Source organism: Drosophila serrata, unplaced genomic scaffold, assembly GCF_035046125.1.
Source record: "Drosophila serrata isolate PLE 108 unplaced genomic scaffold, ASM3504612v1 contig_240, whole genome shotgun sequence".
Classification (NCBI taxonomy): Eukaryota; Metazoa; Arthropoda; class Insecta; order Diptera; family Drosophilidae; genus Drosophila; species Drosophila serrata.
The window spans coordinates 2,555,891-2,581,729 of record NW_028257138.1 but is presented as its reverse complement, the minus strand read 5'-3'; the positions used below and the strand labels follow the sequence as shown (position 1 = coordinate 2,581,729).

At 46.2% G+C, this 25,839-nt stretch overlaps 7 protein-coding genes across 8 annotated transcripts; 4 read left to right on the top strand and 3 right to left on the bottom strand.

Annotated features, from left to right (window-relative positions):
• Nucleotides 1-308: 308 nt before the first annotated feature.
• On the bottom strand, nucleotides 309-4,710 carry Sf3b1 (splicing factor 3b subunit 1). Its single transcript, XM_020945199.2, has 3 exons — nucleotides 4,593-4,710; nucleotides 3,741-4,435; nucleotides 309-3,677 (listed from the first exon to the last, which is right to left on the bottom strand). Exons 1-3 carry the CDS (start codon nucleotides 4,618-4,620, stop codon nucleotides 375-377), a joined length of 4,026 nt encoding a protein of 1,341 aa, XP_020800858.1. The 5' UTR covers nucleotides 4,621-4,710; the 3' UTR covers nucleotides 309-374.
• Nle (notchless protein homolog 1) lies at nucleotides 4,701-7,273 on the top strand. Its single transcript, XM_020945204.2, has 4 exons — nucleotides 4,701-6,306; nucleotides 6,364-6,714; nucleotides 6,777-6,903; nucleotides 7,172-7,273. Exons 1-4 carry the CDS (start codon nucleotides 5,319-5,321, stop codon nucleotides 7,182-7,184), a joined length of 1,479 nt encoding a protein of 492 aa, XP_020800863.2. The 5' UTR covers nucleotides 4,701-5,318; the 3' UTR covers nucleotides 7,185-7,273.
• LOC110178170 (uncharacterized) lies at nucleotides 6,999-9,478 on the bottom strand. Its single transcript, XM_020945203.2, has one exon. It carries the CDS (start codon nucleotides 9,396-9,398, stop codon nucleotides 7,296-7,298), a length of 2,103 nt encoding a protein of 700 aa, XP_020800862.2. The 5' UTR covers nucleotides 9,399-9,478; the 3' UTR covers nucleotides 6,999-7,295.
• A 202-nt stretch (nucleotides 9,479-9,680) lies between these two features.
• Nucleotides 9,681-11,443, top strand: Mis12 (kinetochore protein mis12). 2 transcript variants are annotated; one of them, XM_086830496.1, is made up of 4 exons: nucleotides 9,681-9,863; nucleotides 9,942-10,234; nucleotides 10,558-10,787; nucleotides 11,309-11,443. In XM_086830496.1, the coding sequence occupies exons 1-3, from the start codon at nucleotides 9,794-9,796 to the stop codon at nucleotides 10,741-10,743; spliced, it is 549 nt and encodes a 182-aa protein (XP_086686622.1). In that variant the 5' UTR covers nucleotides 9,681-9,793; the 3' UTR covers nucleotides 10,744-10,787; nucleotides 11,309-11,443. The 2 variants fall into 2 exon arrangements, with proteins under 2 accessions (XP_086686622.1, XP_020800866.2); XM_020945207.2 differs by lacking the exon at nucleotides 11,309-11,443 and having other exon boundaries at nucleotides 10,558-10,904.
• Nucleotides 11,444-11,578: 135 nt separating this feature from the next.
• Nucleotides 11,579-14,429, top strand: uncNacbeta (uncharacterized nascent polypeptide-associated complex beta subunit). Its single transcript, XM_020945205.2, has 2 exons — nucleotides 11,579-11,760; nucleotides 11,818-14,429. The coding sequence occupies exon 2, from the start codon at nucleotides 11,826-11,828 to the stop codon at nucleotides 14,259-14,261; it is 2,436 nt and encodes an 811-aa protein (XP_020800864.2). The 5' UTR covers nucleotides 11,579-11,760; nucleotides 11,818-11,825; the 3' UTR covers nucleotides 14,262-14,429.
• Nucleotides 14,430-15,170: 741 nt separating this feature from the next.
• Nucleotides 15,171-16,336, bottom strand: Tspo (Translocator protein). The gene is made up of 3 exons (XM_020945184.2): nucleotides 16,241-16,336; nucleotides 15,674-16,177; nucleotides 15,171-15,604 (listed from the first exon to the last, which is right to left on the bottom strand). Exons 2-3 carry the CDS (start codon nucleotides 16,007-16,009, stop codon nucleotides 15,380-15,382), a joined length of 561 nt encoding a protein of 186 aa, XP_020800843.2. The 5' UTR covers nucleotides 16,010-16,177; nucleotides 16,241-16,336; the 3' UTR covers nucleotides 15,171-15,379.
• Nucleotides 16,337-19,078: 2,742 nt separating this feature from the next.
• Nucleotides 19,079-24,556, top strand: rempA (intraflagellar transport protein rempA). Its single transcript, XM_020945210.2, has 7 exons — nucleotides 19,079-19,310; nucleotides 19,454-19,625; nucleotides 19,684-20,282; nucleotides 20,338-20,498; nucleotides 20,565-22,735; nucleotides 22,794-23,904; nucleotides 23,959-24,556. Exons 2-7 carry the CDS (start codon nucleotides 19,479-19,481, stop codon nucleotides 24,309-24,311), a joined length of 4,542 nt encoding a protein of 1,513 aa, XP_020800869.2. The 5' UTR covers nucleotides 19,079-19,310; nucleotides 19,454-19,478; the 3' UTR covers nucleotides 24,312-24,556.
• Nucleotides 24,557-25,839: the final 1,283 nt, after the last annotated feature.

Genomic DNA, 25,839 nt, shown 5'->3' with positions numbered 1-25,839 from the left:
AGTTGTGAATTTCCGGTTAATTTATTATCTATATAAATCTAATACTAGCAATATCTTGCAAAAGTTGTCACTATCTGTTAAAGTAAATACTACGGGAGACCTATAAATATTTACAATAAGTAATCTTCTATCTAATCTACATTAATGGCAGATAAGAAAATGCAAAAGATTATAAATATATTAAGAAACTTGGGTTTCCATAATCTAATTCGAGAACTACTTTAGAGTTTCTTGTTTACACTAAGGAACCCTTTTGTGGTCAGGCTCCCATCTTAAGATTCTTTTCCCAACCCAAAAACAAATTCCAATTTAATTTTCTACACTTTGTTTTTATTTGTGTGTCCTATGTATAGATAAATCTACTCGGTTAAAACTTAAAGCGCATAGTCCAGTTCGTACCGCTCGTATTGGTTCTTGGGATCATTGGTAATACGCGGATAGCCGGCAATCAGGGCATCCTGCCCGCCAATGTACAGCGAGTTGTAGATCTTCCAATAGACATCTCGCACCTTCCGCGCGGGATGGAACAGGCCCTGCAGTGTGTACTGAAGAATCTTGATGGGTCCCAGGGATACCCTCAGACCGTCCACGGAGTCCATAAAGGCCTGGACGAGATGGGGCGATGTCTCAAAGATATTGGGCCACACGTAGTTGAGGAGATGCGTCAGGGCGTCCTCGCAGCCAAAGCCATAGACACCCAACGACATGTGCTTGATGGCAGAGCAGGCTGTCTGTCTATGGACCAGATCCCTATCCATGAGGGCGTCCTCCAGGAGCGGACACACGGCGTAAATATAATCCTTGCCCATTTCGCCAATGTATTCGAAGAGGAAGGAGAGCGATTTGAGGACACCATTCTGGACGTTCAGCTCGGGCACTCGGTATTCGTTCATCAAAGCGGGGAGCACGGTAAACGGGCGACATGTCTCCGCCACAATGGCAATGGCCACCGTGGTGCACACACGATTCTGACGCTCCTGCACCTTTAGATTGTTGAGCAGCGTGGCCAGGACATCGTGGGGACCTATAGCTTTGGCTATATAACCGAAGGTGTTGACTGTTGCCCGTCGAATGGCTTTCTTGTGGGCCTTGAGTAGCTCCAGCAGCTCGAAACAGATGCGCATCCATTCGCGTGCGGACACATACTCCGGTCCACGATCTGCTATCCTGCCCACCAAATCGATGCAGTTCTCCTGCACCTTCTCGTGGCGATTCTTTAGAATGGGTGTCAGTCGGGGTAATAAGTCCTTAATGGGCGGCGTCATTTTAGTCATGCCAATCACGTTGACAATGGCTTTCAGGGCGCCCAGAATGCTGCCCAGCACTTCGGGATACTCCTCGCCCAAGTACTCGTAGAGCACGACGCCGAGATGACCCATTAGCTTCTCCTCCTGGCAGGTTTTCATCACCACCGCTATCCTTGAGATGAGATCCGCTGCCTGCTGTCGCACCTTGGCGGATTTGTTGTTCAATCTCCAGAGGATGGTGCCGCAAATCTGTGGGAGGTAGGGTTTCACGCGCTTACCCAACTGGTTTACTATGGTTCCGAAACCATTCAGCATCACCACGTCCTCGGTGGTCTGTTCCTGGAAGGCATACAGTATGCCATCGATGAGTTGCTCCTCCAATCGGGAATCAATATCCGCTGCTCCAAGATTACCCATGATCTTCTCCACGGTTTCCATCACCATTTTCCTGTACTGTTCATTCTCGTCCTTAAGGTCGTCCACCACACGATTGATGATCTCGGAGGCTCCCACCTTGTTGGCTATCTCCACGGTTGTGTCTACCAGCTGTCGGTAGTTGCGCCTGTCCAGGGCCATGCGATGATTCCAAAAGAACTTGAAGAAATGTGGCAGGATCTCCTCCTTGATATACTGCGGCTCCACGCCATCGGTAGCGCAACATTGCTTCACCACCTTGAGGACAATCTTCTTCATTTCCTCGTCCGGCGATTGGAACTCTCGGATCAGAATCAACATCACCTCACGCGTATAATAATTGGCATACTCGGCGTCCATGAGGGGTATAAGGTAACCAATGGCTTTGAGGAAGGCGGCCAGACCCTTGCCACGATGCGTTCGGATACCCTTCCACAGGGGTTTCAGTACGGAATCGAAGGATTCAATGCCATAGGGAGTGGCTGCCTCGGCCAGAGCAGCAATGGCCAGGGCTGTAATGGTACGAACCTTCTGCTGCTCATCCACCAGGCCATGCTCGATGATTTCCACGAGGGCTTTAAGATGGGGCAGGATGGCGCAGCCCATGAGAATAGCTATCTGCTGGACAATCTTGATGCCTGTGTGCCGCGCCTGCCAGGACTTCTTGGATTTGCACACCGCCTTCAGAAAAGGTAACAGCGAGGGTATACCCAAAGCGGAGGCCACTACGGCAAAGGCTCTGGCTGTGGTGTTTCTCACGTACTCATCAATGTTGTCTATATCCGGTCGCATTGTGGAGATCATAGTGGCCAGGCCCGCAGCCTTGGCCAGGTTGGAAATGATCTCTCTTCCTTCGATACGAGCATAGTGATCTTCGTCGATCAGGAGAGGTTCTATCACCACCAAAATCTTGTGCACATAGGGACGTACTAGATCATCCAGCTTGTAGAGAACCCTATCAATCACCTTGACCAGCAAATGACGCTCCTGATCCTCCAATGTCGGCGACATGAGCAAGGGTAGGATTTGATTGAAAAGCGGTCCTGCACCAAACTCTCTGGCCTTGTCCGTGATCTGTCGAAGGGCAGACTTCCTCATCGGCGGCGAACCGTTCTTGATGGTCAGCAAAAGCTTCATGATTTTGCGCTCCTTTAGCTCCTCCGGTGACAGGGTATCCTCGTTAACATCCACTAGAAGTTTATCAAAATATTGTGCATCCTCCGGCTTCATGAAGGGCAGATTCTGTCCCTTTGGCTGATTATCCATAAACTTGGCATTCTTGTCCTCCACTTGGATGAAGAAGCCTGCGGGAGTCCCAGCTATGGGAGTGGGCGTCGCCATAAGCTTACGCCCGGGCGTCCGGAGGGGTACGTACCCTGCGGGAGGTGGTAGAATTTTGTAGCCCGGCGGGAACACTTGATCCAGTTCTTCGTCGGTGTAAGGCCTGTTCCTCTCATCGATTTCCTTCTCCCAGCGATAGGCCTGCAGCTGCTCCGGCGTCATGGCAGCCAGTGCACCAGGCGTGGGCGTAGCCATGGCCATTGCCTTGACTCCGACGGGAGTGCTTCCTCCGGGCGTCATCAGAGGAGTGGCATGACCTGGTGTGGCATGCGGCGTCATGCTGGGAGTCATGCTCGGTGTCATGGCATTGGCGTTTGTCGGCGTTATAGCGGGCGTGGCATTCGAGGGTGTTTCATCCCAGCGCGAACGACGTTTCGAGGCTCCTGGTGTAGACTCTATGGAGATGCTCTCGCCGCCAGCTCCACTGCCTGTCCGGTCGGGCTTTGGTGTCTCGGCCCATCCACTGTGTCCTGGGGTTTCACGCTCTGTTTTTGGTGTCTCATCCCACCGATTCCTGCGGGCCGACTTCTCATGGCCCGGTGTCTCATGACCCGGTGTCATGGCATGCGCAGGAGTAGCATCCCAGATGCGTGTGCCCAGGCCGGGGGTTGCACCAGGAGTCTCACTGCCCTTGTGGCCCGGCGTCTCATCCCAGCGATGGTCTCCAGGAGTTTTCTGAAGGACAAAATATAATTAAATTGAACAATTTAAAGGAAAACGAAACTTGACTATACTTACATCCTCCCAGGTGGGAGTGGCGGCGCTGCTCGGCGTAGCCGCCACCTTGGCGGGCACAAAGCTGTCGCTGACTGTCTGATCCCATCTTCCTCGCTTCCGGGCTCCTTCCTTGGGGGCCGAGGACTCCCCATTTGCCGAAGACGACGACGAGGAAGATTTGACCAGCGTGCCATCCTTCGTCTTCTCTAGGATCTTGCGCCTCAGCTCCGTCTCCTCGCCCTTCAGCATCTGCTCCCGCATAATGTCCGTGTAGGTGCGGGAGCCCACATCCGGCGTCTTGCCGCCTTCGGCAAAGGGATCCGCTCGCTCCGGTGAGATGATGATACGACGCCGCTTCTGTCTGTACTCATCCTCACGATCCGCAATCGTGGGACGGCGCCGATCGGCCATGGGATCGACATCCTCCTTCCCTTGGGTGACGTCTTTCAGTACAGAAGTGGGCGCCGTATACGTGGTGCGCTTCTGGGGCACGGGAAAGCCATCGTCCTCGTCCTCGTCCACCTCCTCCGCATCGTTCGCCGCTATGGAGGTGTTGTAGCCCTCGTAGCGGCCCTTCCCCTTGTTGGCATCGTCGTCGTAGAGATCGGTGTCGAAGAAGCCACCACTGTCCAGCAAACCGACACCAGCTGCCGCCGCCGTGCTTTTGGCCAGTTCCGTCTTCTTTTCCTGGATCACGCTGATCTGTGCCTCGATGTCTGTGTGGGGGAGAAGAAAAATCGCTCAAAGTTAATTGATTTTCAGGCAAACCGGGTACTTGGAAATGGGATAATTATATGCTTCCAGTGCTGAATTTTTGGATCCCGATGTTCCCTGCCTTGGTAGGTAGCTCTTGGTTGCATTTATTTCACTCACCTTCATGCGTTCGGGGAATATTTTCCATTTTTTAAATAAATTTCACCAAGACGCGTACATGAAAATTCTTTGGGTTAGAGATGAGCCGTTTGATGCGATAATATCGATATATCGATACGGATAGTGCTGAGTTATTTATTTATTTTATATATTATATTTTCAATAACACAATGTTTAAATTCGTTCAATCATAATAAAATTAAGTAAGCCAGATACACATATTTTTATACCCTTGCAGAGTATTATAATTTCAGCTAGAAGTTTGCAACACATTGAAAGAGTCATTAAAGTATATATATTCTTGATCAGCATCACCAGCAGAGTCGATATAACCATGTCCGTCTGTCCGTCTGTCGTCGGGCCGGATCGGACGACTATATCATATAGCTGCCATAGGAAGGATCTGAAAAGGTTTAAAAAAAAAAAATTATAAATATATGATAAATGAAAGCAGGCATTACTTCATTGTTTTTATTAAATAAGTATAATATATGGTGTATTAATTCCTGGTCATCAAAGTTCTTTCTGCAAGGGTATATAAACTTCGGCGTGCTGAAGTAAGCTTCCTTCTTGTTAAAATAAATATTTAATTGAGTTTAATTATGGAAAATAGCTACATCTATCGGCTAAAGACTTTTCGCCTTGTTTGCTCCTATTTGGTCACACTGACAACTTGCGGCACGTGTTTATTTTTGTTTTGTTCTTTTCTCTAAGGCTTTACTCAAAATGTTGGCCAAAAAACAGAAGATGCAGGCGGAATCGGACTCCGCCGCCGAGCCACCACAGGCCACGCCGCACACAATACAGGCGCGCCTTATATCGGACACGGGCAAGGAGGCAGGGCCGCCCATTGACTTGCCTGCTGGGATTACGACCCAGCAATTAGGTCTCATTTGCAATGCTTTGCTGAAGAACGAGGAGACCACGCCATATCTGTTCTTCGTGGGCGAGGATGAGATCAAGAAGAGCCTGGAAGAAACCCTGGACCTTGCCACCGTAGACACAGAGAATGTCATCGACATCGTTTACCAGCCACAGGCTGTTTTTAAGGTTCGCCCTGTGACGAGGTGCACGAGTTCTATGCCGGGACATGCCGAGGCAGTGGTTTCCCTCAATTTTAGCCCTGATGGGGCACACCTGGCCAGCGGGAGTGGTGATACGACAGTGCGTCTGTGGGATCTCAACACAGAAACGCCTCACTTCACATGCACGGGCCACAAGCAGTGGGTATTGTGCGTCTCCTGGGCTCCGGATGGCAAACGATTGGCCAGTGGATGCAAGGCGGGCTCTATAATTATCTGGGATCCGGAGACGGGCCAACAGAAGGGGCGGCCGCTTAGTGGACACAAGAAGCACATCAACGGCCTCGCCTGGGAGCCATATCACCGGGATCCCGAGTGTCGTCGACTGGCATCCGCCAGCGGGGACGGTGACTGCAGGATATGGGATGTGAAACTGGGCCAGTGCCTGATGAACATTGCCGGCCACACGAATGCGGTGACAGCGGTGAGATGGGGCGGCGCTGGTCTCATTTACACCTCCTCCAAGGATCGCACCGTGAAGATGTGGCGTGCTGCCGATGGCATCCTGTGTCGCACGTTCTCCGGCCATGCTCACTGGGTGAATAACATTGCCTTGAGTACGGATTACGTGCTGCGCACAGGTCCCTTCCATCCGGTAAAAGATCGCTCCAAGAGTAACCTTAGCCAGACCAGTGAGTATCCCTAATTGTTCCTTACCAATAATCTTTATTTAAATCAATCTATCATAGGTGAAGAGCTGCAGGAATCTGCCTTAAAGCGCTACCAGGCTGTCTGTCCCGATGAGGTAGAGTCCCTGGTCTCCTGCTCGGATGACAACACCCTCTATCTGTGGCGCAACAACCAAAACAAGTGCGTAGAGCGCATGACAGGCCACCAGAATGTGGTCAATGATGTCAAATATTCGCCGGATGTGAAGCTCATTGCCTCCGCTTCCTTCGACAAGTCGGTGCGTCTGTGGCGTGCTCACGATGGCCAGTACATGGCCACCTTCCGGGGTCATGTGCAGGCTGTTTACACTCTGGCCTGGTCAGCGGATTCACGGTTAATCGTTTCCGGCAGCAAAGATTCCACATTGAAGGGTAGATCTCCATCAACTTACAGCATATTTGGCTGCTCTTTAATAAGGTTTTTCTTGCTACAGTTTGGAGTGTTCAGACTAAAAAACTGGCCCAGGAGCTGCCTGGCCATGCGGATGAGGTGTTTGGCGTGGACTGGGCGCCTGATGGTTCTCGGGTGGCCTCTGGAGGCAAGGACAAAGTCATTAAGCTGTGAGTATTATGAATAGTGATAAGGGCCGAACGAGATTGAAACAAGAATCAACTTACGATCTCTATTTAAAACAAATCAAAGTAAAAATCAGCAATTATATGACAAATTTTGTAAATTTGTTGGCGGGCTTTATTGGCATAAACTAGTTGTACCATTATATGGTATTTATAATTTTCTATATATTATTCTTAAACGAACAAAATGTAGGTTTATTACAAAAGTATTTATTTTTATTTTTTAACAATCCGCCTTTAATGCATCTTCCAGATGGGCCTACTAGACGTCTACATATTGTACAGGCTCTTTTGTAAGTAACTACTTGAGGAAATAAAGCAAAGATCCTAAGTGATCTCAAGTGATCCTGAGTAACTGATCCCATCTTCTATACCTTCTAAATGCTCTGCTGCTGGAGGCTTTTCACCTTTTGCTTGTAACGACCCTCAAAGGTCTCCGAATGGGAGAAGTAGGACTGCGGCACTGCGGACTCCGATTGAAGGGCTTTCTCAGCGGCCACAAAGCCAGCGGCCACGCACTCGCTTAGGATACGTCCTTGCTGCAGTAGAGCCGTAATGAATCCCGCACAAAAACTGTCGCCAGCACCAGAGACATTGACAATATTGTTGACCAGAGGGGCAGCATAGAAGCGGATACGGTGTGGTACTGCAGATTTACTGACGTCTAAGAGCATTGTGGCATCCTCCTCGGCATCCTGGCGATAACTAAGGAGCACACCGTGGTCGCCAAGAGTAGCAATGATGCAGTTGAAATGGGAATCGATCTGTTTGATCATAAATTTGGCCTGCTGAAGCAGTTTCTCCTGCGGGAGCTTGGTGCTAAGTTCCAAGTCTACAGGTTGACCTGTAATAGCTTCTGTGATGGTCTTGAGTTCCTGAAGGTTGGGTTTGATCAGGCGTATGTTCTTGGTTAGCTCTGGGACCAGCTGGAAAGGCTTGCCCGCTATAAACATATCCGTAGGCTCGAAGAAGACGGGTATCTTGTTTTTCTGCGCCTGCTGCAGGATGCTTGCCATCGCATCCTCCGAAATGTTGCTGTCCATTACGATGATGGGAGCCTCAGCGAAGAACTGATGGTGGGCCTGCAGAGTCTCGGGTGTAATGCTCTGATGAATCTCCATATTCCCGAGGATAAGTTTGCAATCACCGTATTTATCAAAGATCAGCGAGCAGAGGGAGGTATTTTGATTGCTCTCGAGGATCATGCCCCGTTTCAGGGCCTTTGGCATCATCTGCAGCAAGGTATGACCCATTTGGTCGTTGCCAACGGCCGAAATGAGGTTCACATCGCCGTACAGCTTGTATATTCCTTCGGCAATGTTCCGACCCACGCCCCCGGCGGCCTGCTTAGCCACCGCCGAGTAGGTGGCTCCGTCCAGCTTCACATCTCGCTTTTGGTCATCCACGGTGAAGGAGAGATCCAGAATGGATGCCCCTACAACCAGCGGTTTCTTTCCAATGCCAGAAGCGGAGGCTGCACCACTTCTCGATGAGATTTCACTGAGCGAAGCGGCTATTTGCGCCGCCACCTTTGCGTTGTTCTTGATAAGAGCGATGTTGGACTTGAGGCTGCTTCCCCTTGTAATCTTCGCTATGGCGGCGAGCAGGAAGGGAGTCACTTCCTTCCCGGACACACCCTGGGCTTTGGCCTGCGCCGTTGCCTCTTGAATGGCCGCCTCGATCTTGGCTTTATCTGCAGCAAACTCCTCGGGAATGGGCACACCGATGAGCACGCCCGATTGCATTTGGAGCTCCTGCCAGGATTGAAGTAACTTCGCCGCCTCCTGGGCACTACCGAGATCATAGGGCACCGTGCAGCCACTGTCGCGGGTGTAAAAATCCGGAAATATCCCGCCAGAACTCATGTAGCTGGCCACGCATACGCCCTGCGTCTCCAGATATTCAAGAGTGCGTGGTATATCCAAGATCGACTTGACACCACTGCAAACCACAGCCACTGGAGTGCGTCCCAGTTCGGTGAGATCGGCGGAAACATCCAATGACTCCTGACCATCGCGATGGACACCACCGATTCCTCCCGTGGCGAACACTTTGATGCCCACCTGGTGGGCAATGATCATGGTGGCTGCCACAGTGGTGCCGCCACTCTGTTTCCTGGCCACTACGAAGGGGAGATCCCTCCGCGAGCACTTGATGACCTGATCCCGCGGCTTCTCGGCCAATGTGGTGAGTTCTTCGCGGGTTAGACCCACCTTGATGCGTCCGTCCAGAATACCAATGGTGGCGGGAACGGCTCCATGACAGCGCACCTGCTCCTCCACCGCCAGGGCCGTCGTCACATTCTCCGGCATCGGCATTCCATGCGTAATAATCGTGGACTCCAGCGCCACCACCGGCTTATGGAGCTGCAGAGCCTGCCGCACTTCCGGGTGGAGCACTATGTGGCCATTCTGGTGTCGATGGAGACTCCTGTGCACCAACCGCACGGCGGGAAAAAGAAGATTTCGCCGCAGCAGCATTGTAAACAAAATCAAAACAAAACGCACGCGAGTCGCCGCCTGCTGATCGAGACAGGCGGTACTGCCAACTCGACCACAGATATCGACATATCGAATAAGATTTCTCAGAAGAAGTAGTAGTATGAAGTTTTTAAGAAGGACTTTATAGTTTTTTACTTCAATGTTGATTTAAAGGATCTGAAATTGTTATTTTTTGTCTTTTGAGCTGAGAATTGATATTTGCCAGCACAAATTTTATTCCACAGGTTGGCAGCCCTATGAGTGTCGTGAGCAGCGTAACTTTTAATGGGTTTTACAATTCGGTCACACTTAATCGAAATTGCGCGTTTTTTCGTTTACACTTATTTTCGCAAATTTTGCATATTATTATTAAAAGTTGGCTTTAAACATTCCCAATGGACTTCCTTCAAAGGGCCCAAGACCTTCGATTGTTCAACTTCACCGCCGAACAGATAGGAGTGGAACGTAAGTCTGAGATAGCCCAAACTTTGGTTTTCAGAGAAGGAGTTGCAGCGTCGTTTATTTATTTTTATTTTTTTCAAGACAAACACCTAGTGCGTTTCATCATAACGAAAGCCCTTGGAATGGCCATCAAAAAGATCGAGACCCCGGCCACATCGGCTTTGTTGGAGGCTCAGAAGAAGGAAGTGGTGGACCAGGTTCTGGAATCCTGCCAGCGGGGCCTGAAGGCTCTGGTGGATCTGGACAAGAAGGTGTTTCGCGTTCCGCCGAATGTGCTCTTGGCACAGGATTTGCATTTGGAGAGTAAGTTCTCAAGCGAGAATGAAGAGCAGAAGACGGCCCAGCTTGAGGAAATGAAGGCGCGATTTCGAGAGGTAAGGGAAGAAGTTTGAGAGGTAACAGGGTAAAGGAATTTTTTCAGGCCTCAAAATGGATGTTCCGGACTTAATTATTCGCCAGTTGAGATCTTGCAGGAATGCAGAAATATATCAATAATATTGTGATATTACTACAGAAAGCTGATTTTAACATGAATACCATTTTTGAAACACTATATATAGAGAAACTACTTAAAATAAAATGTTAAATATTAAACTTTATGAAAATCTGCGATATTTGAGTTTCAAAGATCGAGTTTAAGCCATCCCTAAGTTTTAATATGTTTCTACTCTTTCCTAATACTTATATCATATTTCAGAACATGGCTATGCTGGCTCAACTGGATGCCGAGGAGAACAAGTTTGCAGCAATGGAGGATGTCATCCAGAAGGAAATTCAAATGCAAGAAATAGCCAAAGAAGTGTGCTCCTCCTTTAATGTGAGCAAGCTTTCTCAGTTTTGCAACCAAATAGCCAGCGATCAACCAAGTGCCAGCAAGATTTAAATGGGATTCTTGAAAGAGCTTAGAGTTTTATTATTGATTGCAAGGTATTTATGTTTGAAAATATATTCCATAGAGTATGGTGAATAGGTTATAGACGGTATGGTTTTTTTTTTTTTATCATTTTCATTTATCTTTCTAAGTAAAAGCTTTGACCAAAGTTATTGAATTAGATTTTTTTCTACGTTTTAATAATTTTGAAATCTGATATATGTATGATGCAGGGTATTGATTTATTGAATACCAAAACTATCCTTAATTCAATATCGATTTTAGGAACCAGGTTTAAGGGTGTCTCGCCCTCAGAAGAACTTCAAGATATTTTTTAATGCAGTTATCTTAGGTTACGCCTTAAAAACATGAACAAATTTTGAAATTAACTTAAAATGTTTATAAAAGGGAAGTGGCAACTTCCCGAATCTGTTTGCTTAGGGTTTAAGATCAAATCATTTGACTGCAGTTTGATCTACTCAAAAAAAATGATTCTCTTAGTTATAGGTGAGATTAATTGTTCTTATTCAACAATTTAAAATGTTTTCTCGCCACAACATTTCTCTCTTATCAAAAGTAAATGTAGTATTTCTGCTGCAAGTGAGAAAAGTTCGCCATCTATTTTGGGGCGCCATCCCATGCCATCCCAATCCCCATCCCCTAGCTTCCCGAGAGGGAAGTTCAACAGCCGCTTGGCCAGGCAGGCAGCCACACGCCGAGAGAAGGCACCGTCGCCTCAACTAACTGAACAAACTAAAGCAAAGCATCGCCTCGGCCAGTGTGTAGAGGAAATGTGGAGCTATTTTTAAGCACTGGGGCGACATTTTTCTTGCTTTCCTCTCTGCAAAAAAAAAGAAAAACAAAAAGAATGTGCGAAAATGCGAAAAAAAGAGCAGGCCGGACGAATATATTAATAAAAGCAGCGCTGTCGCTCGCTGCGTTGGATTTCGGGTTTGGTTCTGCTCGAGGATCCGCTGCATTCGTCGTTATTTCGCCCGTGGAGTTGCACATCGTGTCGCCGTCTCTAAGGTGGAATTAGTCACAATTTTTATGTAATATATATTCAATATTTACTATACATTTAAGATCACGCCATGAATGTGGAGAAACTGAAGCGCCTGCAGGCGCAGGTTCGCATAGGTGGCAAGGGCACGCCCCGCCGCAAGAAGAAGGTCATGCACCAGACCGCAGCCACCGATGATAAGAAGCTACAGAGCTCGCTCAAGAAGCTATCGGTTAGCACCATACCCGGTATCGAGGAGGTCAACATTATCAAGGATGACCTGACCGTGATTCACTTTAACAACCCGAAAGCCCAGGCCTCTCTGTCGGCCAATACATTTGCCGTCACCGGGCACGGTGAGACGAGGAAGGTGGTGGAAATGCTGCCGGACATACTGCCACAATTGGGCCAGGAAACCGTGGTCCAACTCCGGATGTACGCCAATTCCATGAACCAGCAAAAGGGGGCGGCAGGCGGAGAAGGGGCAGCCGTACCCACTGGAACTGAGGAGGACGATGATGTTCCGTTGCTTGTTGGGGACTTCGATGAGGTTGCCAAGGTGGAGGCTTCCACTAAGCAGGAGCAGCCGCTCAAGAAGGAGCAGCACAAGAAGCAGGAGCCAAAACCACAGCAACAGAAACCTCAGGAGACAGCCAAGCCCAAGGACAATAAGAAGGCTCAGGCCCAGGAAGGCAAGAAAAAGGAACAGCAGCAGCAGCCGCAGGGAAACAAGGATAAGCAGAATAAGAGCAAAGAACAAGTTAAGGATCAATCCAAGGCTCAGCCACAGGCTCCTCAAGCTGACAAGGAGAAGCCTGTTCAAGCAGCAGCAGCTCCTCCAAATCAGGAACTTCAGAAACCACAAGCTAAACAAGAGCAGAAGAAGGACTCACCAAAACCCACTGACCAGCAGAAGGAACAAAAGCTGGAGAAACCCAAGCCAACCGAGCAGAAGACACCTCAGCCCAAGGCCAACGAAGCCAAGATGGCTGAGCCACAACCTAAGCCAGCTGCTCCTAAAACTGAACAGAACACTCAACAAAAAGCCCCTGAAGTCAAGACCCAACCAGAACAACCAAAGGTTGAGGTCAAAGCAGCAGGTGAGCCCAAACCCGAACCACCCAAGGCTTGGGGCGCTCCCGGTGTCCAGACCCTGGCCCAGATTGTCGCCTCGGAGCCACCCAAACAGGCAGAGAAACCAGCTACAGAAGCAACTCCTGCTCCGAAAAGTGAGGAACCGAAAAAAGTGTCACCCCCTGTTACTCCGCCAGCTAAAATAGAGCCCACAATTGCTCCTACTGCAGCTACAACTATTACAGCAGAGTCTACCAAGAGTGTTGCTCCTTCAGAAGTGCAGCCAAAGAGTGCTCCCAAGCAAGAATCACCTCCCAAGAGTGCTCCACCAGCAGAGGTGGCTCCCAAGAGTGCTCAGGAAAAGCCAAAGCAAGCCTCTCCTCCCAAGAATGTAGCGGAGAAACCAAAACAGGGAACTCCTCCCCAGAATACTTCGGAGAAACAAAAACAAAAGACTCCACCACCGGCCAAGCAACCGACGACGCCACCCGTAGAAGCAGCCAAGGCGCCAGTGACCGAGGTTGCTAAAGCTCCAGCTCCAGACGCTACCAAGGCCCCAGCTCCTGAAGTTGTCAAAGCTCCAGCTCCTGAAACTCCTAAAGCGCCAGCTCTCGAAGCCGTCAAGGCCCCAGCTCCTGAGATAGCCAACACTCAGCCAGCCAAGGCTCAAGAGCCAGTTGCAGCTGCTCCTGAAAAGCCAGCAGAGACTCCAAAACCAGTGGCAGCACCTGCACCTGCTCCTGCTCCCACTCCCAAGGAGACGCAGGCGATCAACAAGCAAGTGACACCACCTGCTACGACTCCAGCGGCAGCTGCAACTCCCACAGCAGAGGCTCCTTCACCAGTGGCTCCCTCCCCAGTGGCTCCTTTAACGCCACCCTCAACTCCCACCTCGGCTCCACCATCTGCGGCCGCTGTGACCCCGCCATCGCCAGCTGCTGCCGTGACTCCACCATCGCCAACGGCAGCAACTACTCCTCAACCACAGAAGCAGGCGCCTCAGAAGAAGCAAGAGACACCTGGAGGACAGAAATCCAAGCAGCAGCAAAAGCCACAGCAGGCACAGAAGCAACCACCAGGAGGAGGAGGTGGAAACAAGCCCCAGCAGCAACCGCAGCAGAAGCAAACGAACCCCAATGCCAATGCTAAGCCTGCAGTGGCTCCAAAGCCGGCCCAGGCCGCAGGGAAGCCCTCGCCACCAAAGACAGCTAATCAGTCGAATCCTCAGCAGCAGCAACAGCAGGCCAAGCAGTCCAACAACAAGGCATCGCCACCAAAGCAGACAGGAGGAGCACAGCAGAAGCCGGCGACAAACTCACCCAAGGGCACGCCCTCGCCCAAGGCTGCCGCCTCGCCGAAAGCAAACTCCCCCAAGACCGGAACACCGCCCAATCCAAATCCAAATCCCTCTCCCGCTGCAACCTCTCCTCAGGCTCCTGGTGGCGCCAATTAACCCAACCAGATTCAATCTTTAGATCGGCAAACCTTGCATTTTAAACTTACCACGCATTTTCAAACTCAGTTTTTCGGTTTTTTCAGCTACCTTTTTATTTTTCTGACTACTAACCAACTTTTTGATAATTTTGTGGCCGACTTTTAAATAAAATTTGAAATTTTAAAACATTTTATCTTATTTAATCTATTCAGAAATTTATTCTGATGTATACAATTATAAGGTATTCTTGGACTGCCCCTTGAAACACAACAACTATCAAGATTGTGATTTTTATACCCTTGCAGGGATTAAAGTTTTAGTCAGAAGCTTGTAACGCCGTGAAGAAGTCACTTCCGACCCTACAAATCATATATATTCTTGATCAGGATCAACAGCTGAATCAAACTAACTATGTCCGGCCAAAATTTATTTATTTTTTCCAAATTTTTCAATTGAGGTGTTACATAGTTAAAATTGTCAAATATGTTGATTTTTTTTAATTTAGAATGCAGATTTATGTTAACCTTTTAAAAACTAGCATAGAAAAGCTTTCCTAATTCAAATTAATGATTTTTTGGGGTCGTTATGAGGTTTTTAAATTTTGATTTAAAAAAAATTGTCATATAAAAATATCTACAAATATTGATTTGAAGAATCCGAATATTTTAAGCCTGTTATGATCGATTTCCGTTTCTATAATTCAATTGCACACTGCAAAGGTATATAAACTTCGGTATTCCGAAGAATTTCCATTCTTGTTCAGATATAATTATTATTTTATTTAGGGAAAATGCAAAGTGTTCAGGGGAGAGACATAGTTTTTGGGTAAAATTACTTAACTCAACAAACATTTTATACTTTATATTTTCAAAGAAATATTAAAGAAAAACGAAGTATTTGCGGGTACAAAAATCAAACCAAAAGGAATAATTTTTTTAAGTAACTTTTATTTGTACAATATGTTTTCAAATTGAGCGCGCTCGTTAATAAAGCTCTTTTTCTGGATCATTTATCGATATACATATATCCAACTATTGACCATCCCTGGTACTACATAGCTTTTTCCATTAACTACATTTAGAATGCACAAAAACACTTAATACTTATACAATTTAAAATGTTTAAAACTTTCCAGCTTAATTCGCTTTGCCTGCATGGCTACTTGAGGGCTTCTCCTCCTCCAGCACCGCAGGTTCCTTCTTCTCCGGGTTCAGCTTCCAGATGGCATAGTTGAGGGCAGTGGCAAATCCCAGCCAGGCGACGTAGGGGACAAAGAGCAAACCGGCGACCTTGTTCACACGATAGAAGAGAACTCCGCAAGCTCCGGCGGTGGCCGTCAGGGCGACAATGTCAATGAGCCCCTAAGGAAGAAAGAAGGGGATTAGAAACACATTATACCCTAACCAGTGATAACGAAGACAAGTACTCACGCCCTTGATGTTGTGCTGCCCGAAGAAGATCGGTGACCAGGCCCAGTTCAAAGCCAGCTGCGTGCCATAGGCAATCAACGGAAGTTGGGCATCCCCCGAAAATCCTCCGCCATCCCGCCACACCAGATACGAGCCGTAGCCCATGCCGGCGTACAGGGATGTCCACATGGGTGCAAACACCCAATTGGGTGGCTTGAACGAGGGGAACTTGAGGTGCGCGTACCAGTCCTGGATGTGCTTCCTGGTCAGCCGCCCATTGTAGATGCCGCCCAGGTTGGGCAGGATGACGGCTCCGGCGATGCGGAGAGCGTTGCCAGCACACGGACGATCGGCCATTTTTAGTTGTTGCTTCGGAGGAGTTCGTACTGCAAATGAGTCGCAATATCGGCTACGCTGAGTTCCAGTATTCTATATTGTTTTGTTTGCCGGTGATTTCATCTGTGTGCACAAGTATTGCGTATACGCAAGCCGCATACTTCATGGCTGCTAGTGTGTGGGTAAGTACTGAATATGGCCAATCGGCTATTTACAAGCTAGGAGCAATATATATTTATACAAAAATATTACCGTAGAATATATTGCAGTCTGAAAAATACGATACATAATATTCCCCTTCTATGATTAAGTAAAAATAGGCTACTTTCTAACAACAATATATGAAAGTATATTAAAAGTCTTACATTCAAATTTCTTAAGGTTTATTCAATGCACAATTAAGTATAATTTTTTAAGGTATTACCAATTATTATTAAGTATCAAAAATTATGTCTTATAAAATTGATTCCATCATCTAAGTTTTTCATTTCTTCATTTTATATTTTGAAAGACCTATCTTTTAATATATAAGGTTGTACAGCACTATATAATCCTTTGTGTCTGTGTGTGCTTGATAGTCACATGCATTGATAAATGAGGCATTAAACTATAATCAATAAATCCCAGTATGACGTAATGAAACACTAATTGTTGTAAAATACAATTCTTTCAGAAACTATGAATGTATTACTCATCTTTCAAATATTACTTAAAAGAGCACGAAACACCCGGTTGGTTAGCCAGGGATGGACAATACCCGTTAACTGTCGAAAATATTTAAGTTTTTTACATTCTAAAGAGATCCCCTTTGTATACCCTTGCAAGGTATTCTTATTTTAGTCAGAAGCTTGTGAATTTGTGAAGGAGTCATTTACGACCTATAAATCACATACATATATTCTTGATCAGCATCAAAAGCTTTATCGATCTAGCCAGTTTTACATTCGCCGTTTTGCACTTGTACTTTGTACTTGCTGGTCATAGATACTTTCTGATCATAGTTACTTAATAAGAATAGTTAATTATCATATCATAATTATCATAATTAATCATACTTACTTACTATTCAGAGTTACTTAATGTTCATATGTTAGGTACTTAATGTTCAGAGTTACTTACTGATCATAGTTCTATAAATCGTCCGATCGTTTCTATGGCAGCTATATATACGTATATATGTACTCCACCGATTCGCCATGCCTCGATGTATATATTATTAAAATTATATAGAAGATAAACTCCATAGTTTCAGTAAAATAGCTTAAATTTGTTCCAAAACAAGTCTCGCACATCTGTGCGTGTGATTCCCAACAAGTTCTAATAGTTTATTAGTGTTCAAAGTTAGTAACTGATCATACATACTTACTGGTTATAGATACTTATTGATCGTAGTTACTTACTGGTCATAGATACTTAGTGTTCAGAGTTAATTACTGGTTATAGATAGTTATTTATGATACATTTTACGGATTTATCACATATTTTTTACTAACTCAAATTCAAAATGAGACTTTCGAACGCTTCTCAAAAAACCAAATTTTGTTTGCCTCTCTTTTACACTCTCTTAAAAATAATACTTTCCTCGCATTTACTATCTCTCAAAAAAGTGCCCTCCTCTGCGCTTCTCAACCAGTGTACTTAAGCACCGTAGCAAACACAATTATTTTTGTTCTTCTTCTTTAAACTATAAGTTTCTAAAGTTTTAAATCAAAGTTTCCTATCACAATAACTACTAAACTCCGTAGCCTTGTTTCTTGTACTCCACCAAGCATGCAGAGAGAGTGTAAGTAACAAATCATTTAACTCCTTTGGGGTACATGATGATCTTGAGATTTAAGAGGCTGTTTATGTGGGAATATTTAAAGGGAAGTTTGCTTTAAACAAATCAAGAAATTAAAGATGAATTGTAAACAGAGAACGATCTTTTGTATGGTCATAGATACTTACTGTTCAGAGTTACTTAATGTTCATTGAAACTTACCCATCATAGTTAATTACTAGTCATAGTTAATTTCTGATCATATTTCTATAAATCGTCCGATTTTGGCTATGTCAGCTACATATATGTATGTATATATAGTCCACCAATTCTCCATGCTCCGACTTATAGACTAGTAAAACTATGTAGAAGAATAACTCCACAGTTTCATCCAATAGCTTGCTCTTAAATTTGTTCCAAAACAAATGTCGCACATCTGTGCATATGATTCCCAACTAGTTCTAACATCCCCGGAACGAAGTGACTGCTGCCGGCCAAGTTTTAGAAATGTGTTGTGTTACAAAAATTGCAAGTCATTGTTTATCAGTGTTCAAAGTTAGTAAGTGATCATACATACTTACTGGTCATAGATATTTACTGATAATAGTTACTTAATAAGAATTGTTAACTACTGATTAGAGTTACTTACTGTTCAGAGTTAATTAATGTTCATAGATACTTAATGTTCAGAGTTACTTACTGATCATAGTTAATTACTGATCCTCCGATCGTTCCTATGGCAGTTATATATATGTATATATTTTGTCCACCGATTCGCCATGCTCCGATTAATATACTAGTAAAATTATATAGAAGAATATCTTCATAGTTGTATTTAAATAGCTTGCTCTTCAATTTGTTTAAAAACAAATCTCTCACACTGGTGCATATGATTCCCAACTGGTTCTTACATCCCAGGAACGAAGTGACTTCTGCCAGCCAAGTATTAGAAATGTGTTGTTTCAAAAGTTGCAAGTCATTGTTTATTAGTGTTCAGTTACTAAACTGATCATACATACTTACTGGACATAGATACTGATCATAGTTACTTAAAAAAATAGGTAATTACTAATCATATTTACTTACTGTTCAGACTTACTTAGTGTTAATAGATACTTAATGTTCATAGTTACTTACTGATCATAGTTAATTACTGAATTACTGATCATACATATGTACTTACTGGTCATAGATACTTACTATTCAGAGTTTCTTAATGTTCATTGGTACTTACTGATCAGAGTTACTTACTGTTGAAAGATACTTACTGATCCTCTACATTTAACTACCTTTTCTCTGGCAGGTATATTCTACAGTTCTGATTTTCATAAAACTAAAAACAAAATTCTATAATAATAAAAGAGCTTTGAATTAAATAAGATAAAAATATGTTAAAATCTTTAAAAGTTAAAATTTTTTTTTAAATATTTTTCGCTCGTTCCTATGACAGGTATGATATAGTCGTCCGATCTGGCCCGTTCCGACATATAAAAGAGTAAGATTATATAGAGGAATAAATACCCCGCAAGGGTATAAAAAGAAATAAATAAATAGAAAACGCAGGTGAGAGGTGCAACAGTTGTAAATCTAAAAAGTACGAAGCACCCTATATTCAAAAGACGACCGTTACTTTTGGAAACTATGGTAACCGTTGCTAACGGGAATAACATTTTCTTATGTTTTGGCTTTTGCCGAAAAATTTTCAGTTGCACTTAAGTTGAATCCGGCAGAATGACACTATATTTCGATACGAAAATCGAGTTTCTGGACTCGGATGCGGTGAGCACCATCAGCAGCTGGCATCCCAGTGAGCCGCTATTCGCTGTGGCTTCGTTCAGCCCGGAAAGAGGCGGATCCGTAACTATTTTTGCAGATACAGTATGTATTTCTTGTCCATAATTAATATTTTATTAAATACGTAATTAAAATCCTGCAGGGTGAACCACAGCGGGATGTCACATACCCAGTGCACGCCACCTCCCAGGCCACGGCCCTTTGCTGGCACCCGGAGAAGGCTCTGCTGGCCAGCGGCTGGGAGCACGGCGATATCCATGTGTGGTTTGCAGGACACCGAGAGTTCGCCAGTGTCAGTGCCCCACACAAAGCGGCCATTGTCCTGCTGCAGTTTAGCGAGCAGGGCGGACGCATGGTCACGGCTGACGCCATGGGCTTGGTCACCGGTTGGCGTTGCGATGGTCAGTACCAGTTCCTCACCATGTTCTCGCACGATCTTAGGGAGGTGCTGCTGCTGATATGCTTCCGACGGACAGTGGAGAGCGAGGTGCGCGAGGAAATGGCCAATCTGGCGAAGGCAGCGGTGGCCGGCGACGAGAATGCTTTGGACACTCTGACCAATTGGAGACCGAGGACTGCGGCTAGGGGTATGACCCATTCGGGAGTGAGAGATAACCACTGCTTCTATGCCTGCACACAGGGCGGAGTGGTTTACTACATTAACCAGGGAGGCGCCTGTCTGGAGGTGATGAAGTGCGGCTCCCTGCCGCCCATTGTCCAGATGTTGTGGCATCCCAAGAAGTAAGTACGAGTATCCAATCCTAAGCCTTTAATTTAATACTCTTACATATTTTAGAGATGCTGTCATCTGCCTAATGGAGGACCTGACTGTGACCCTGTTCCTGGTAGAGTCCACGGGCATACTCACCGAGCTAGATCGTGTCAAGATGAGCGGTCGGGGAGGAGGCAGGCAGGGTGGGATTGCCTGGTCGGGCAACTCGCTGGCCATCATCACAGGTATGTAGTTAAGTGATAAGAGAGATAATAAAATATAAATTTAATGCATTTAATTTCCCTCCCCAGGCGATCTATTTGTGCGCATTTGGGACATCGAAAGGAGTGACAATTACCTTTTAAAAATGGATCTGCCCAGTGGCAATCAGGTAGGATCCTCCATGACCAGCTTGAGCAACGGCACCTTGTCCTCGTCCAATCAGTTCTTTAGCCCGGACAGCACCGAGAGCAGCAGTGTGCCCCGAAAGACGCCCAAGTTCGGCGGAGAGATATTCACTTGCCTGGCCTACAGCAACACGAATCAAACTCTGTGTGCGGGAACCTCTCAGGGGAATCTGTACGCCTGGAAGAGGAGCGGAAGTAGGCTAGTGAGTGCCCCAGAAGAAGCATGGCAGTTGACGAATATATCTTCGGTGAGAGGAGGAGCCATCCGAAGCTGCGAATGGGGATTCAATGAGCTGGGGAAACCCTGCATGCTGGTCAACTGTCCCTCGAATGTGTTTATGCTAAAGGAGCAGCCTCTACTAGCCGTTCATATCCGCGAACTGTGGGCCGTTCAGCGCGCAGCTAAGACAGTGCAGTTGACGCACTGCAGCGGTCGGGAGACCATGGTCCAATCGGAGTTCCCAGTGACGGCCTTAGCCCTGAACGAACTGAGCTTGGTGCTAAGCAATGGCAGGAGCATTTCATCCTACAGCCTGCAAAGGGTGGAGAAGAAAAGCCTGGACGAGTTTGATGAGATCCTGGAGGCCGTGGAGGGAGCCGAAGCTCCACCATCTACCGGAGCCTCGCCATCGTTGAGTGTTAAACTCCTGCAGACCTTTCCCGCCGAGTGCCTTTCGTTGGGATTGCACAACCAGAACATCTTCTGCCTGGGAATCAGCGACATTATGATCTATTCCGTGGGCGGCGTGGTTCTCCATCGACTGCAGGCCAGCGACATCGAAGGCAAGATCATTGGCATGGACCTGAGTGGCTGTCATCTCTCCCTGTTCACCATGAATGGTTATGTCAAGGCCTATGATGTGTCCAGGCATGATCCGAAGCTGCTGTTCCCCAGCAAGTCGGGTCACGACATCTTCGATGACTTTGGTGAGTTCATTTTGGTGAAGTGCAACAGTCAGGGAAACCACCTGGCCATGGTGATAGCCAGCAGCAGTTTTACGCCCATATCCAGGCTGTACTGCTGGGATTTCGAGAGGAATAATCTCTTGGAATATGGTCTTGGAGAGGGAGAGTCCAAGAAAGAGACCTCTAGCCTCCCTGTGCGTATTTACTGGGACGCCGATGAACCGAGACTCCTCGCCATGGAGGTGAAGTCAATGATGCAAAAAAAGATTGTGCCCCCAAAGAACTCCCATCACTCCCACGCCCACGCCCAGCAGCCAAGTCACTTTGTGCAGTCGCAGATCTTGCTCTTGTTTTACTCTGAAAAAGATACCCTCAATGTCCTGGAGACCCAGCCCCTTAAGCCGGGCTCTCAGCTGCTCAATCTTTGCGTGCCCAATGTGCTCCTCTTGAAGATCAATGCAGTAGAAGAGCAGCCTCTCCAGGACTTCGTAGACCTCCAGCAATGCGATGCTGTGACGAGGAAGCAAGTCCTAAACTTCAGTCTCTATGTGGCGGAGGGAAACATGGATCTGGCCTATCGCAGCATACGCAGCATTCAGTCCAAGGTGATCTGGACCAACCTGGCCAAGATGTGTGTCCACACCAATCGTTTGGATGTTGCCAAAGTGTGCATGGGTCACCTGGAGCAGGCACGCTCGGTTCGTGCCCTCCGACAGGCCATCGAAGATGATGATTTGGAAACCGAAGCAAAAGTGGCAGTCCTGGCCATAGAACTAGGCATGATTGAGGAGGCCAAAGATCTGTATCGTCGCTGCAAGCGATTCGATTTGCTAAACCAACTCCTACAGGCCACGGGGCACCTGGACGAGGCTCTAGAGGTGGCGGAGACCGAGGACAGGATTCATCTGAAGCACACCTACTACCAAAAGGCACAGGAGCTGCGTGAACGTGGTGACATAAAGGGCGCACTGGAATACTTTGAGAAGACCCAGAATCCGGCACAGAATATAACCCAGTTGCTGTTGGAGAACCCAGCGGCCATGAAGCGTTACATCCAGAACACTTCGGATCCCAAGCTGCTCAAGTGGTGGGGTCAATACATCGAGAGCTCCGGGGATATGGACGCTGCGTTGAGTGTCTACCACAAGGCAGAGGATTGGTTTTCACAGGTATGCTAAATTATTTACGAACTATTCTCCATTTCTCCTACGTTTTAATCCCTGCCAGGTCAAAATCCTGTGTTACCTGGGAAAGATCTCAAAAGCCGATGCCATAGCCAGGCAGTCGGGAGATCGGGCTGCTTGCTATCACTTGGCCAGGCACTACGAGAACGTGGGAAAGTTCCAGGAGGCCATTATGTTTTTTACACGCGCCCAGACATTTAGCAATGCCATACGCATCTGCAAGGAGAACGATTTCCAGGAGGAGCTCTGGACCGTGGCCAGTTCCTCAAGACAACGAGACAAGGCCATAGCAGCGGCCTACTTCGAAGAGTGCGGAAACTTTAAGCACGCCGTCGAGCTATACCATCGGGCTGGGATGCTCCACAAGGCCCTTGAGATGGCCTTCGAGAGCCAGCAGCCCGAGATCCTGGAGATTATAGCTTCGGAACTAGTTCCCGAGTCAGACGCCGAGCTAATCAATCGCTGTGCGGATTTCTTTAGCAGCATCGAGCAGTTCCAAAAGGCAGTCCAGCTCCTGGCCAAGACCAGGCACCTGGAGAGAGCGGTGGGTATCTGCCTGGAGAGGGGAGTTCCTGTAACCGAAGAGCTATCGGAGATGCTTACTCCCGAGAAAGGGGAATTCGAGGAGGCTACACGGGTCAACATCCTCATCCAACTGGGAGAGCTGCTACAACAGCAGGGAGACTATCACAGTGCCACCAAGAAGTTCACCCAAGCTGGTGACAAAATGAGAGCCATGAAGAGTCTGTTGAAGTCTGGAAATACCGACAAAATTATCTTCTTTGCGAATATGTCCCGGCAACGTGAGGTGTACATCATGGCAGCCAACTATCTGCAGGCCTTGGATTGGCAATCAGATCCGCAGATCCTCAAGCACATCGTCAGCTTTTATACCAAGGGTCAGGCTTTCGATTCTCTGGCCAACTTCTATGCCATCTGCGCTCAGATCGAGATCGAGGAGTTCCAGGATTATGGCAAGGCCTTGACGGCCATGCAAGAGGCCTCCAAGTGCCTGGAAAAGCTCACCCATGCCCAGCATGCCTACAATAATCTGCAGCGCACGGTGGCGGATGTCAAGGTCATTCTTGAGATACAGCAGGCCTTGAGGGATGGCGACCATCAGTTGGTGATAGGTTCCTGTCGGAGCATGTTGGGTACGTATAGGTATCTATGTTCAGTTTCATTGATTAATGGGCGACCTCTTTTAGTCAAGCCAGAGCTACCTCCCATCCGCCATGCCCACATTTTGGCCATGCTAGTGCGATCTCTGGTCTATGCCAAGCAATATCCCGAAGCGGGCCGAGCTCTCAAGGAACTGGCTGTCAAGGACAACTCATGGAGTGCTTCGGGTTTGGTGGATCGTGGTATAGTCCAGAAAATAGCCAAGGAATGCGACCTAGACTTCGATCTCATATGGAACTCGGGTCGCCAGGTGGTCACCGCCTCCACGATGAGCACGGGAATGAGCAGCAGCAGCAGAACCTCTGCCATGACGACAACAAGGGCAAGCTATGACGACGACGAGGCTGATGACGAGGAGATTACCGAAGAGCTGCACTAGGATGATTCAAAAATACTCTAGGAACTAGTCATGGCAGTATTTATTCCGCTGAATAAATTATAATAAACAAATACCTTTATCCAGACTCAAGGTAAGTGTTTAGTTTACATTTCTTTGATTCAAACCAATTATTGACTGCATGTTCTAGAGGTGCATTTGGGAAATGTCATTAAGAAAACCTCTAGGGAAATCTAATCTAATATCGAATAAATAAAAATTATAAATTGCAGATAAAGGTTTTAAAATGTATCGCTTATTTATTCAATAACACCAACATTTAAGCGTTTAATGCTATATATTTACCATATTTACATTCGCAATGTATACAATAATTTAGTATTTCATGTTTAATTTTTCAAAATATTAAACTATACGATATTGATTGTTTAAATATCAGTAGATATTGAAATATCATATCCCTTTTAGAGTGAGAAGTATATATCAAATGCAAAAAAAACCCAAGTACTTGAATGAATAACAGAATAATTCCACAAATTAAGAGTATTGAAAAATCCTACTAGTCAAAGATCCCCCTACTTGATACGAATGTCATAAGAATGATAACGCAAAATGATATAATGCCGTGACTAGGAAAGCCTAGTGTAAAGCACCCTTTTCTAATTCATCTCGTCACTCTAAACAAAACGTAAACACGTTCAAAGTACTCCAACAAATGCAATGAGCAATCTATTAATATATGTACATATATACTATATCGCTTGATTGCTCACAACTCATTGTAGGGCTTTTATGAATGAACTATATTCGATATACGCGAGTCTAGTAAAAGCTCTCCTGGGCTCCGGGTGAAGAACGTCACAACAAAACAAATATAAACCGAGATATGGATTTTGATTGTATATTTTTGCCGGCGCCAGCGATAAAAGTGAGAGAGTGGGCCATCGAATTGAAAGCATGAATCACTTGCCAAAACCGTCCCCATCGTGGGCTATGAAATCAGAAGCAATTTCCCGGAATCCTCAGCTGAAACTCAAACAAGCCGACGAGGCAAGCAATTGCAAGCTGATATGCTCCAAATGGGGGGAGATGGATCGTAATGAGCTATATGTTTGTGCACAGAAAACAATTGTGTTTAGATTGGGTCATACTTCTTTAACTTGGAGTTATCTTGTCGTGTATTGTGATAGCTTAAGATGGATCATAAACCATTGAGTATGACTTGAAAGGGGCTATTATAATACTATTTATTGTTGGACTTTACCTGTTAATGAACTATAAGAAAGCGGCGGAGACTTTTAAAATGCAATACAAAATACTTGATCTTACCTGCTGATGATGCGTCAACAAAGGATAAATAACACCTTGTGATGAAATAAACCAGTAAGTGTAATCAGTGAAGCACAATTTTCTCGTAAATTTTATCTTATAATACATATTTGTTGTTTTTTTAAATTCCGCAGACTAAACTCACCAGATGATTGGATTCTCGAAAGACTATTTTAGTAACACAACGTAAACTAATCCACCACCGAAAACAAGGACCCTTATGCCTTAGAGTTTTATCAAT

What these genes read in the sequence shown, in the direction of transcription:
- Sf3b1 (XM_020945199.2), bottom strand. Translation starts at nt 4,620, where the DNA reads ATGGAAAATATTCCCCGAACGCATGAAG. An exon ending in TATTCCCCGAACGCATGAAG is followed by an intron (nt 4,436 to 4,592) that starts GTGAGTGAAATA and finishes TCCCCCACACAG; the next exon opens with ACATCGAGGCACAGATCAGC. An exon ending in CCACTCCCACCTGGGAGGAT is followed by an intron (nt 3,678 to 3,740) that starts GTAAGTATAGTC and finishes TTTGTCCTTCAG; the next exon opens with AAAACTCCTGGAGACCATCG.
- Nle (XM_020945204.2), top strand. Translation starts at nt 5,319, where the DNA reads ATGTTGGCCAAAAAACAGAAGATGCAGGCGGAATCGGACTCCGCCGCC. An exon ending in GAGTAACCTTAGCCAGACCA is followed by an intron (nt 6,307 to 6,363) that starts GTGAGTATCCCT and finishes AATCTATCATAG; the next exon opens with GTGAAGAGCTGCAGGAATCT. An exon ending in CAAAGATTCCACATTGAAGG is followed by an intron (nt 6,715 to 6,776) that starts GTAGATCTCCAT and finishes TTCTTGCTACAG; the next exon opens with TTTGGAGTGTTCAGACTAAA.
- LOC110178170 (XM_020945203.2), bottom strand. Translation starts at nt 9,398, where the DNA reads ATGCTGCTGCGGCGAAATCTTCTTTTTCCCGCCGTGCGGTTGGTGCAC.
- Mis12 (XM_086830496.1), top strand. Translation starts at nt 9,794, where the DNA reads ATGGACTTCCTTCAAAGGGCCCAAGACCTTCGATTGTTCAACTTCACC. An exon ending in CGAACAGATAGGAGTGGAAC is followed by an intron (nt 9,864 to 9,941) that starts GTAAGTCTGAGA and finishes ATTTTTTTCAAG; the next exon opens with ACAAACACCTAGTGCGTTTC. An exon ending in TGAAGGCGCGATTTCGAGAG is followed by an intron (nt 10,235 to 10,557) that starts GTAAGGGAAGAA and finishes ATCATATTTCAG; the next exon opens with AACATGGCTATGCTGGCTCA.
- uncNacbeta (XM_020945205.2), top strand. Translation starts at nt 11,826, where the DNA reads ATGAATGTGGAGAAACTGAAGCGCCTGCAGGCGCAGGTTCGCATAGGT.
- Tspo (XM_020945184.2), bottom strand. Translation starts at nt 16,009, where the DNA reads ATGGCCGATCGTCCGTGTGCTGGCAACGCTCTCCGCATCGCCGGAGCC. An exon ending in GGCAGCACAACATCAAGGGC is followed by an intron (nt 15,605 to 15,673) that starts GTGAGTACTTGT and finishes TTTCTTCCTTAG; the next exon opens with GGGCTCATTGACATTGTCGC.
- rempA (XM_020945210.2), top strand. Translation starts at nt 19,479, where the DNA reads ATGACACTATATTTCGATACGAAAATCGAGTTTCTGGACTCGGATGCG. An exon ending in TAACTATTTTTGCAGATACA is followed by an intron (nt 19,626 to 19,683) that starts GTATGTATTTCT and finishes AAAATCCTGCAG; the next exon opens with GGTGAACCACAGCGGGATGT. An exon ending in CAGAGGATTGGTTTTCACAG is followed by an intron (nt 22,736 to 22,793) that starts GTATGCTAAATT and finishes AATCCCTGCCAG; the next exon opens with GTCAAAATCCTGTGTTACCT.